General features: G+C 39.5%; 1 protein-coding gene across 6 annotated transcripts in view; it reads right to left on the reverse strand.

Annotated features, from left to right (window-relative positions):
* PDE1A (phosphodiesterase 1A) overlaps positions 1-12429 on the reverse strand; it is a 160883-nt gene that overhangs the window by 37775 nt on the left and 110679 nt on the right. For all 6 annotated transcript variants that reach the window (XM_014954703.1, XM_014954707.1, XM_014954702.1 and 3 more), the window contains 3 exons: positions 11406-11522; positions 9842-9982; positions 449-549 (listed from right to left, as the gene is read on the reverse strand). In XM_014954703.1, coding sequence (XP_014810189.1) covers positions 449-549; positions 9842-9982; positions 11406-11522 — 359 coding nt within the window. The remainder of the gene's footprint in view (positions 1-448; positions 550-9841; positions 9983-11405; positions 11523-12429) is intronic.

Below are 12429 nucleotides of genomic sequence, written 5' to 3' on the forward strand. Positions count from 1 at the left end.
GAGGTTTCTCCCTTTGTACTAGGACCCTGTAAGTTTAATATACAGCTTGAAACAAAATGTAACACCTGAAGTAAATGCAGACACATTGCTGAAAGTGAAGTGGTATTTTTCTGGGGATGCTGTGGAATAAATAAAATTCGGAGTCAAAAGTATCTGGATTTAAGGTGAAGGGTTTTCAAGTCCGCATTCTGAATCTTTTTGAAACCTCTCTTGATGTGTCAGCTCCAAAATACAATAATTTCAAGCACTATGGAGCTAATTCCTTACTTTTCCACATTGTCATTGCTCATGTGAGCCATCCCATTAACCATGCAGAGGTCAAGAAAGCAATTTGTAAAATCAGGAATGACCTGGCTGCTTCCTGGCAAAACCAGTAAAAGGTATGAAACAGTTCAGACCAATGAACAGCAAAGTCCAGATATGACACTTAAGAGACCACTTTGCTTACCTTGTCTGAATATGAAAATTGTTCGTGGTCCCAGTATGTTCATAATCATGGACGGCAGCTGCAAAGATCATTGCTAAAATTTCCAGTTCTGTGAGCCAGTGCTGGTAAGCGAAAAACAAATCTTAGTCATATTTTCTATAATAGCCCAATTCAGATTAAACACTACAGTACTGGAAATGTTTTGCATTACTTTCAACTTAAGAAAACTTTATTCTTGTCTTATTCCAGGTAACTATATATGTCCACATCACTTCAGTATTATACAGTAAAATAACTCCTTGAACTTTTCATGATTTTGCTAAGACCAAGTTAATGTCCCTATGGTCACTAGCAAATTAAACATTGGTGGCCAAAAATAGAAGAAGTTAAGATAATTACATGGTATACTGTGTAGCTTTTTTGAGTAAGAAGTATCTAATCTGCTAGTCCATACATGGCACTTGCCAAAATATGGTACATTCAGCTAAAATCTTGATATGAGGTGAAGGTTATAATTTGTCTTTTAGCGAGCAATATATACAGTTCATAATAAATTCTAGGTATAACATCTGCATTAACTTTACCAAGGCACATAGCACTAAAATTATGCCCATGGGAGATTTTTCGGTTCTAAATTTTATCACACTTTGTACTAATGCCAAAAAAGGGTGCATAAGGCTATTATACAGTTACAGAACAAAAGGTAATAAAGGTCATGTATACAAAATAATGCAGACCCTAGAATTTTGTGCATTTTTATAGCTCTTGTTAACTGTGGCTGTTGTGTATCACTTGGTTTGTAAAACGACCTCTGTTTTTTTATGTTTCAAGTTCTATTCCTTGAATGATAAATCATCCTTGAGGAGAAAATTTACTCCATCTAAAAATGGGGGCAGAAAAATCATATGATAATTAACCCCCGCAGTCATAGGACTGATTAAGTCAAATGCCAGTCAAGCATTTCCACACAGATTTGAGACTTTTTTTAGTGTAGAAGTAAGTTTCTGTACTAAAGGTTCGAAGAATGATCTCATCCTTATGCACCCATAGATGCACACACATGTGTATGAATGGATATAAGATGTATAAACTGCCAGAAGTAGTATGAGCTGCCAATAGTAGTACTTCTTTCAAAGAAGAAGAAAGGAAACAGTCAAGATTCATAAGTAATGTGAAAATAATGAAATGGGTTATTCAGCGACAAAATAAGACTGCTGAGGAACAACAAGTACTGGTTGTTGGTGAAGCAGTATATATTAAAAAAGGTCACAACAGAGGAATGAGAATGTACTGTAAGCAGTTCTAAAAATGGAAACTATGACCTTCAATCGTATTGTGTGTCACAAGAAACCAGGCCATGACCAGTCCTGGCTTTCACAATGTTTTCAACATACCAAATAGAATAGAAACCCAGGAATTATTAGTAACTAAAGCTAAACATAAACTTTTTCTTTATGATGCCTTTTCTAAGATCAGCTTTTTCAGTAACCAAAATAGTTGCTGGACAACAATTTATAAGTAGAATAGCATTCCTTACAGACAATATCTATGGGCTACACAGAAACTTCATACAGTATGATATGAGAGCAAGTATTCTAGAGACTGTAGCTGCACAGTCAAAATTCTGATCAGTATTCAAATCAGAGAATCAGAGAAGTACTTTAGCTAAAGGATTTTTAAGGAAGCAGAAGAAAGCTCTTAGAGAGACAGTTAAGGAGTGGTTTTCTCAAAGGAAGGGGGAAAAGCAGGTGTCTGGAGGTCTGCAAGACAGCAAGGAGCTAGAACCTGCTTCCCTCCATGAAGATACTATGCCATGCAGGTGTAACACCTATTGGAAAATATCTATATTGAGAGATGTTTTCCAGTATTATAAATTGCTTATAAGTAAATAGATGCATTTCAACTTTTCATGAGCTCTGGTTCAAACTACTTTTTTAAACAATGATGATTTAAAAAATGAGTAAGAAAAGGAGTCTCACAATGCACTTATTGACAGTAAAGACATCTTTTCCTTTAGTTTGAGCAATACAGGTACGTGGGAGGAGAAAAGGGATGGTGGGAAGATGATAGATGACTCAAAAGTTCTTTACAAGATGTATTCCCTGGGACTTGGATTCTTAAATCTTTATAAAGATGAAGACTTCATAAATGCAAGCTTGAGTTATATATTTCAGTCGTATCATCTGGGATTTAATCTCTTGGGAAGGTTAATAGATTGTGTGCCATCTGTGATATCTAACTTTCTAACACATTGATCTGAGGTGGCTGGATCTTGTTTCCTAAGATAGACAGTAACTTTTGGAAAATGCAGTGATAATTTTATTTCTTTAAATGTGACTGTTGGACAAGACCAGGCTCGAGACTATCTATGGAACCTGAAAGCGCACAAGTCCATGGACCTGATGACATTAATCCATGGTTCGTGAGGGAATTGGCTGATGAAATTGCTAAATCACTATCAATCGCATTTGAGAGGTTGTGGCACTCCGGTTAAGTCTTGCTGATTAGGAAAGGGGAAACATGAACCCCACTTATAAAAAAGGAAAAAAAGAAGACCTGGAGAACTACAGGCTGGTCAGTCTCACCTCTGTGCCCAGCAAGATCATGGAGTAGATCCTCCTGGAAACTATGCTAAGGCACATGGAATATAAGGGGGTGATCGGTGACAGCCAATATGGCTTCAGAGTAAAAGAGTAAATAATGCCTGACAAATTTGGTTGTCTTCTACCATGTCATTACAGCATTGGTGGATAAGGGAAGAGTAACTGACATCATCTCCGTGGACTTGTGCAAAGTATTTGACACTGTCCTACACAACATCCTTGTCTCTAAATTGGAGAGACATGGATTTGATGGATGAACCACCCACTGGATAAGGAATTGCCTGGATAGCCACACTCAAAAAGTCGTGGTCAATGGCTCGATGTCCATGTGGAGACCACTGATGAGTGGTGTTCCTCAGTACTGTGGCGGGTGCTGTTTAACATCTTTGTCAGCAACATGGACAGTGGGATTAAGTGCATCCTCAGCAAGTTTGCTGACAACACCAAGATGTGTGGTGCAGTCAACATCTTGGAGGGAAGGGATGCCATCCAGAGGGACCTGGACAGGCTTGAGCGCTAGGCCTATGCAAGGTCAAGTGCAAGGTCCTGCATGTGGGCTGGCGCAACCCCAAGCACAAATAGAGGTGGGGTGGAGAATAAATTGAGAACAGCCCTAAGGAGAAGGACTTGGGATTGTTGCTTGATGAGAAGCTCAACGTGACCCTGCCATGTGTGCTTGAAGCCCAGAAAGCCAACTGTATACTGGGCTGCATCAGAAGAAGCATGGCCAGCAGGTCTAGGGAGGTAATTCTGCCTCTCTACTCCATTCTCATGAGATGCCACCTGGAGTACTGCATCCTGCTCTGGGGCCCCCAACAGAAGAAGGACACAGAACTGTTGGAGTGTGTCCAGAGGAGGGGCATGAAGATGATCAGAGGGATGGAGCATCTCTCCTATGAAGACAGGCTGAGAGAGTTGGGGTTGTTCAACCTGGAGAAGAGAAGGTTCTGGGGAGACCTTCCAGTACTTAAAGGGGACCTACAAGAAAGATGGTAAGGGACTCTTTATCAGGACTGGAGTGATAGGATGAAGGAAAATGGTTTTAAACTGAAAGAAGGGAGATTTAGATTAGATATTAGGAAGAAATTCTTTACTCTGAGAGTGGTGAGACATTGGAACAGGTTGCCCAGAGAAGCTGTAGATGCTCCATCCCTGGAAGTGTTCAAGGCCAGGTTGGATGAGTCTTTGAGCAACCTGGTCTAGTAAAAGGTGTCTCTGCCCACGGCAGGAAGGTTGTAGCAAGGTGATCTTCAATGTCCCTTCCAACCCAAACCATTCTATGATTCTATAACTCCAAATATGTGTTATTCTTCACTGAGTTCTCTCCAAAGGCTTATAGAGAAGCATAACCTCTGACCAGCCAGATTCTTTGGCAAACGCTGAAATACAGCTGTTTTCCAGGTACCTATAAAAGATACAAAATGTATGACCTCAACAACAGGAATCATGAAAAGGATTTTCTAAAACTCAGCTTTTTGAAACATTTGCTTTGGTATGTCTTTCAGAAGTGAAGAAGGAAAACAGAAATTCTTTGCAAGATCTGGGAGTCAGTATCAGTTCCTTAAGATAAAACAAAAGCACAAGAACTTCAAATCACATGCCAGTCTGCAAAAACCACACAGGAATTTAACATAGAATTCCATCAAATTGACTCCAATCCAGGTATTTTTTAGAAGATACAGAAGAGTTAAAAGAGGTATTACAATGGACATATTCTGGAAACTATTAGCTTGAGAAGCAAACTTCAAATTGTTAATAAGTATGGTTCTGTAGAGTTAACCAGGCAACAGGAAAAAAACCCAACAAGGTAAATAGAACATTTACATGATACTGATGCGTTCTCAAACTGCAAATGACATTTGGGACAGAAATACTTTGCAAGCTGCAGAATCACTAGGCCTTCTCTCAAACACTGGTTTCTATAAATGTTCCTTCTTCCTGGCAAGCTACATCTGTTTGAAGGCACTCTTGACTAAGTGTTGTCCTAGTTAGATATATTTCCAAGAACTTTCCAATATCATAATTCAGCAATTCAAATGTGAATATTTAAAACGTGGCCTATTTTTATAGGAATATTTTGTAGCGACCATGCAACATTAATGAGATTTTACAGCAAAGTAACAGCAATAAAGTCTAAGCTTTTCTGAAAATAGTTGTTGTTTCAAAGTGCAGTTGCAAGGTTAACATGCTAATATTTTAAAACTTGACTTGGAGGGGCCTTTCTCATTCTCCTGTGCACCCAGTGGAATAGCATATACTCAAATGTGAAACAGGTTCCTTCGTTCCGAGATATACAAAGCGTGTTGCAAAGTTGTTTAATCAATGGCTAAGCAATCCAAATTGACTAGGATAGCTCTGGAAGTTTGAATCTTGTCCTGCCATCACAAAGAATATAAGGGGGTGATCGGTGACAGCCAATATGGCTTCAGAGTAAAAGAGTAAATAATGCCTGACAAATTTGGTTGTCTTCTACCATGTCATTACAGCATTGGTGGATAAGGGAAGAGTAACTGACATCATCTCCGTGGACTTGTGCAAAGTATTTGACACTGTCCTACACAACATCCTTGTCTCTAAATTGGAGAGACATGGATTTGATGGATGAACCACCCACTGGATAAGGAATTGCCTGGATAGCCACACTCAAAAAGTCGTGGTCAATGGCTCGATGTCCATGTGGAGACCACTGATGAGTGGTGTTCCTCAGTACTGTGGCGGGTGCTGTTTAACATCTTTGTCAGCAACATGGACAGTGGGATTAAGTGCATCCTCAGCAAGTTTGCTGACAACACCAAGATGTGTGGTGCAGTCAACATCTTGGAGGGAAGGGATGCCATCCAGAGGGACCTGGACAGGCTTGAGCGCTAGGCCTATGCAAGGTCAAGTGCAAGGTCCTGCATGTGGGCTGGCGCAACCCCAAGCACAAATAGAGGTGGGGTGGAGAATAAATTGAGAACAGCCCTAAGGAGAAGGACTTGGGATTGTTGCTTGATGAGAAGCTCAACGTGACCCTGCCATGTGTGCTTGAAGCCCAGAAAGCCAACTGTATACTGGGCTGCATCAGAAGAAGCATGGCCAGCAGGTCTAGGGAGGTAATTCTGCCTCTCTACTCCATTCTCATGAGATGCCACCTGGAGTACTGCATCCTGCTCTGGGGCCCCCAACAGAAGAAGGACACAGAACTGTTGGAGTGTGTCCAGAGGAGGGGCATGAAGATGATCAGAGGGATGGAGCATCTCTCCTATGAAGACAGGCTGAGAGAGTTGGGGTTGTTCAACCTGGAGAAGAGAAGGTTCTGGGCACTGGATAAGGAATTGCCTGGATAGCCACACTCAAAAAGTCGTGGTCAATGGCTCGATGTCCATGTGGAGACCACTGATGAGTGGTGTTCCTCAGTACTGTGGCGGGTGCTGTTTAACATCTTTGTCAGCAACATGGACAGTGGGATTAAGTGCATCCTCAGCAAGTTTGCTGACAACACCAAGATGTGTGGTGCAGTCAACATCTTGGAGGGAAGGGATGCCATCCAGAGGGACCTGGACAGGCTTGAGCGCTAGGCCTATGCAAGGTCAAGTGCAAGGTCCTGCATGTGGGCTGGCGCAACCCCAAGCACAAATAGAGGTGGGGTGGAGAATAAATTGAGAACAGCCCTAAGGAGAAGGACTTGGGATTGTTGCTTGATGAGAAGCTCAACGTGACCCTGCCATGTGTGCTTGAAGCCCAGAAAGCCAACTGTATACTGGGCTGCATCAGAAGAAGCATGGCCAGCAGGTCTAGGGAGGTAATTCTGCCTCTCTACTCCATTCTCATGAGATGCCACCTGGAGTACTGCATCCTGCTCTGGGGCCCCCAACAGAAGAAGGACACAGAACTGTTGGAGTGTGTCCAGAGGAGGGGCATGAAGATGATCAGAGGGATGGAGCATCTCTCCTATGAAGACAGGCTGAGAGAGTTGGGGTTGTTCAACCTGGAGAAGAGAAGGTTCTGGGGAGACCTTCCAGTACTTAAAGGGGACCTACAAGAAAGATGGTAAGGGACTCTTTATCAGGACTGGAGTGATAGGATGAAGGAAAATGGTTTTAAACTGAAAGAAGGGAGATTTAGATTAGATATTAGGAAGAAATTCTTTACTCTGAGAGTGGTGAGACATTGGAACAGGTTGCCCAGAGAAGCTGTAGATGCTCCATCCCTGGAAGTGTTCAAGGCCAGGTTGGATGAGTCTTTGAGCAACCTGGTCTAGTAAAAGGTGTCTCTGCCCACGGCAGGAAGGTTGTAGCAAGGTGATCTTCAATGTCCCTTCCAACCCAAACCATTCTATGATTCTATAACTCCAAATATGTGTTATTCTTCACTGAGTTCTCTCCAAAGGCTTATAGAGAAGCATAACCTCTGACCAGCCAGATTCTTTGGCAAACGCTGAAATACAGCTGTTTTCCAGGTACCTATAAAAGATACAAAATGTATGACCTCAACAACAGGAATCATGAAAAGGATTTTCTAAAACTCAGCTTTTTGAAACATTTGCTTTGGTATGTCTTTCAGAAGTGAAGAAGGAAAACAGAAATTCTTTGCAAGATCTGGGAGTCAGTATCAGTTCCTTAAGATAAAACAAAAGCACAAGAACTTCAAATCACATGCCAGTCTGCAAAAACCACACAGGAATTTAACATAGAATTCCATCAAATTGACTCCAATCCAGGTATTTTTTAGAAGATACAGAAGAGTTAAAAGAGGTATTACAATGGACATATTCTGGAAACTATTAGCTTGAGAAGCAAACTTCAAATTGTTAATAAGTATGGTTCTGTAGAGTTAACCAGGCAACAGGAAAAAAACCCAACAAGGTAAATAGAACATTTACATGATACTGATGCGTTCTCAAACTGCAAATGACATTTGGGACAGAAATACTTTGCAAGCTGCAGAATCACTAGGCCTTCTCTCAAACACTGGTTTCTATAAATGTTCCTTCTTCCTGGCAAGCTACATCTGTTTGAAGGCACTCTTGACTAAGTGTTGTCCTAGTTAGATATATTTCCAAGAACTTTCCAATATCATAATTCAGCAATTCAAATGTGAATATTTAAAACGTGGCCTATTTTTATAGGAATATTTTGTAGCGACCATGCAACATTAATGAGATTTTACAGCAAAGTAACAGCAATAAAGTCTAAGCTTTTCTGAAAATAGTTGTTGTTTCAAAGTGCAGTTGCAAGGTTAACATGCTAATATTTTAAAACTTGACTTGGAGGGGCCTTTCTCATTCTCCTGTGCACCCAGTGGAATAGCATATACTCAAATGTGAAACAGGTTCCTTCGTTCCGAGATATACAAAGCGTGTTGCAAAGTTGTTTAATCAATGGCTAAGCAATCCAAATTGACTAGGATAGCTCTGGAAGTTTGAATCTTGTCCTGCCATCACAAAGAAAATCTGGATGCTACTGTCTTTTTTGAAGAGCGGAGGGGCACAGTTACAGCAGGCCAAAGGGATGTCTGCAACGTCTAATACAACAAAGAGATTTTCTTCCCTGTTAAGCTGATGAGCCAGGTGTATACCTGCAACAAAGACATGTCTCACATCACTTAATGCTTGCAGTTGGTCTTACAGTAGAAGACAAGGGTAGGATAGGAATCCTGATGTAATCTCTTCAAGCTTTTTCTTTTACTAAAATACTATTTTGACAGGTAAAGACCGTATACAACAACTTTGGTTTGGAGTCATCTTGGCAAGAGCTGTCTAGCCTATGATTCAGTCTAATATGGAAGTTTTTTCTCAAGAAAACATCTCAATGTGAAAAGGAATCTTGGCCGATGAAGACTCCAGGCTTCATTCTGCAAGTAGTACTTGTGTTAAAATGTAGCTTTAAAAACTTGATAGCAAAACACTTCCTTCAAACAGTAGAATCAAACCCTGCCATGCCTGTGGACTTGTTCTTGCCTCCACTGAAGTCAAAGGCAAAGCTTTCAGTGAGAAAAGGCTTAACGTAAGTGACTGCCATTTATTGTGTATATATTGGAGCACAAACACCTAGAGTCAGCCCTAAAATTTTATGTTCCAAAAGTCTTACGGAATTGTTTCATGGCTCTGCAAATAGAAAGCAGACACTATCACTTCCCACCTTTTTATATATTCATATTTTAAACAAGTGCATTTTTAGTGAAGACAAATCATCAACAGACAGAAATGTCCATTTTCTTTCAGTCAGTATTTACTTTTGTCTAGCAAGCTAATAGTGACTCCCACCGCAGGTATTAAATCTAAGTGTTTAGACAAAAAATACTTGCACAGACTCACTTCTGTTCCAATGCAAATACTAAAAAATATTGGGATATACAGTATGCAAGAGCAGTCCTAAATAAGGTTATAAACTAAAAGGAAAAGCAGCTGCAGAGTATTTGTACTCCTGCACTGATTCAGTATATCTTTCAATGGCCAGGACCTCAGCAGATACTGAAGCTTCCTTGCCTGATCACACCTCCCAGGCTCTGATGTGGAAGTGAAAAATTCTCACCTGCCCACTCCTGCAAATGTATCTCTTTTAGTATGATATGTAATACTCAAGCCCAGGCAATGAAAAGCAAAAAGAATTTAAGAAGGATTTTTTTTCTCTCTTTTTCCTCTGCATCAGAAGAGTTCCAGCCTGGAAGAACTGTTAAAATGACAAAGTTCACAGCCTGAATAGTAGTTTGGAATCTACCTCTGCACAATTTTCAAGGGAGCTTTTTCCTTAGGAAAAGACACATGTACACATTTATCCAAAACAGCAGAGTCTGAGAAAAGAAGTAAATTGAACTTTGCAGTATTTCTTACCATGATACCAGTGTGAATCATTATGTAATGCACAGTTTGTGTAACATCAGCTGCATGGATCAAATTGTGATACGGATTTTTGTATTTGCTGTAACCAACTTCAAGAGCTTCAGCAAATGATATAAGATTGGGAACAGGGATCTGGAGGAATCAAAAATTAAAATAAATTTTTTTTGCCTGTAACAGCTGCAAAGATAATAATGCACTAAAAAACCTACAAGTAAACATACCACAGACTTTAGTTAACAAATAACAAAAGAAAAATTTAAAATTTAAAGATCTAATATTTTATATGCATCAGGTAGTCTTCACCCAATTCTTCTAGATGTTTTATCCCTCTATATACACCACGCACAGCATATGGTTAGTGTACAAGAGACTGCAGAGCTATCAATCAAATAGTTTTCAAGACACATCTGTCCGTCTGTACCAGGAACACATATATTGCTCATATAATAAAGGCATGACAGATAAGAGTCTCATTAGTCTAATGGTTTATCTCCTTTTCTTCACCAGTTTTGCCTCACCTGAAACAAGATCTCTTTGAATCTGATTGTATGACTCCACTTCCTTCTCTTCTTCCAGGCAATGTATGAAGTACAGGCACTATTTACTCCCATTTCTTTTTCCCGTGTAATGAAATTACATTTTTCTTAAGATTTTTTTCTTTATTTAAAAGCCTTGCCAGGTAAACAGGGGGACTGAGAATGGGCTTAAGCCCACTGAACCAGCAACATCGTGTACTTTCTAGTTGTGTTGTCTATGGTAGCTCTGGTGTAGTTCTGACTTCAAGCAGCCGCAGCTTGAAGGGAAAAGCTGAGTCTGGGATATGGATCAAAATTAAAACATTCAAACAAATTTCAGGGTGAGGCAGGTTCTTTGAAAGGAGCATGGAGTTTTGCAGTGGAGAGATTTTGACATTAAAATGAAACTTTCATTGAGTACTACTATAATGATAAATTTGGCATTTTGATCCATTTTTTATCTCAGTCTTTCAAAGCTGGTTATAAATACTCCATATTGTACTGCAACACCCTGCAAACACCATGGAAAACCAGCTTTCTCTTTATATATCCCTTAGTTGGTTAGGAGAGGAAGGTTCAGCTGAAACCCCTGCACAGTGGTAGGCAACATACTACAACCTAGAACACGAAAAAAAATTACTTAGGAATAACTAGAGTTGTCTGCCTTATTAGGAATCTTTGTTCCATGAAGCTGGGACACTGATTCAGTACTGCTGAGTAAACAGGCTGTATACATAATCTGTCTATTTAATGCTTACAGCATTTAGCTTCTCGCTAGCAACATCCCATCCCAAACTGACTTGAAATGCCTCTACACAGCTCTCCATTTCTTGGGTTGCAGAAAAATTTGCATGCTCTGGGTAAAGTTCCATTTGGAAGAACTACTTGCATATTACAATGCTCGATTTGCCATATTCTTTGAAATTCTACACTGCACTGTAAAATAAAATACTGTATCAAACATATCCTGGGTTTCTTGTATTTTAAATTTGACGTACTTATTTTCAGATACGTATTTTTATCTGTGGCTAGTTTCTGACCTTGAAACGGCTCAAGAGGTCATATCGGGTAAACAGCTCATACATCATAAATTTCAGACTGTGCTCTCCACTTGCTTCATTTAGGGCAAATACATCAAAAGACCATTTATCAACATCCTGTAGATAAGGGGAAAAGAAAAAAAAAAATCCAACATAACATTTCCACTCATTTAAGTAGATTTCCAGTTAATCAGTAGAAAATATATTTTGGGGTTTTTTGAAGGGAATCACGGAATTGTCAGAGTTGGAAGGGACCTCTAGAGATCATCTAGTCCAACTCCCCCGCTAAAGCAGGATTTCCTAGAGCACATTACTCAGGAACTGTCAGAGTTTGGTGGTTTTTTATTGTCCAACTCTTCCAAACACTTACTGTAGATAATATGTTAATGATTATTTCAATATTAATGATGAAAATAGTTGTGCCAGTTATGAATAAAATACTTGTACCATGACCTATGCAAGTTTCTATGCTTTGAATCAAAGGCCACATTTTTTAAATTTCTGCTAATGAATACCCATCCTTTAAATAGGTTTATATGCAATGTCATTAACATGATAGCCATATGGCAATTTGAGAATAATAAACAGCGGAAACTTTCATGGGAAAAGGTGAGGCACTACATTCTCAAGAAATACACATAGCCACAGGAACAATACTATTATAAAAGATAGCCTTAAATGTAATGCCTTAAATTCACAGCAAATACTGTGATTGTTCCATAAGCTGCAGCTTCTTTTGTTAGCTTTATCCCAATACCACTTCTCCTTTTTCATCCCTAAAAAGGAAACAAATGCTGCTGTCTGAGACACCGATTACCATACCACTGAGAGCTGATAAAACTATGTCTCACATTTCTATTAAAATTTTTATACAAATTTAATCCTATTGCTCTAAGAATGAAATTAAGTCACAACTGATCAGTGAAACAATAAACAGAATCATATTGTATTTGTGAATTTTTAACTATCAATTTCTCTCTTCTGTGTGCTCAGTTCTGTAGTACTAACTATGGCTAGGGTAGAT

The sequence above is a fragment of the Calidris pugnax genome, unplaced genomic scaffold, assembly GCF_001431845.1.
Source record: "Calidris pugnax isolate Ruff unplaced genomic scaffold, ASM143184v1 scaffold103, whole genome shotgun sequence".
NCBI classification, from domain to species: Eukaryota; Metazoa; Chordata; class Aves; order Charadriiformes; family Scolopacidae; genus Calidris; species Calidris pugnax.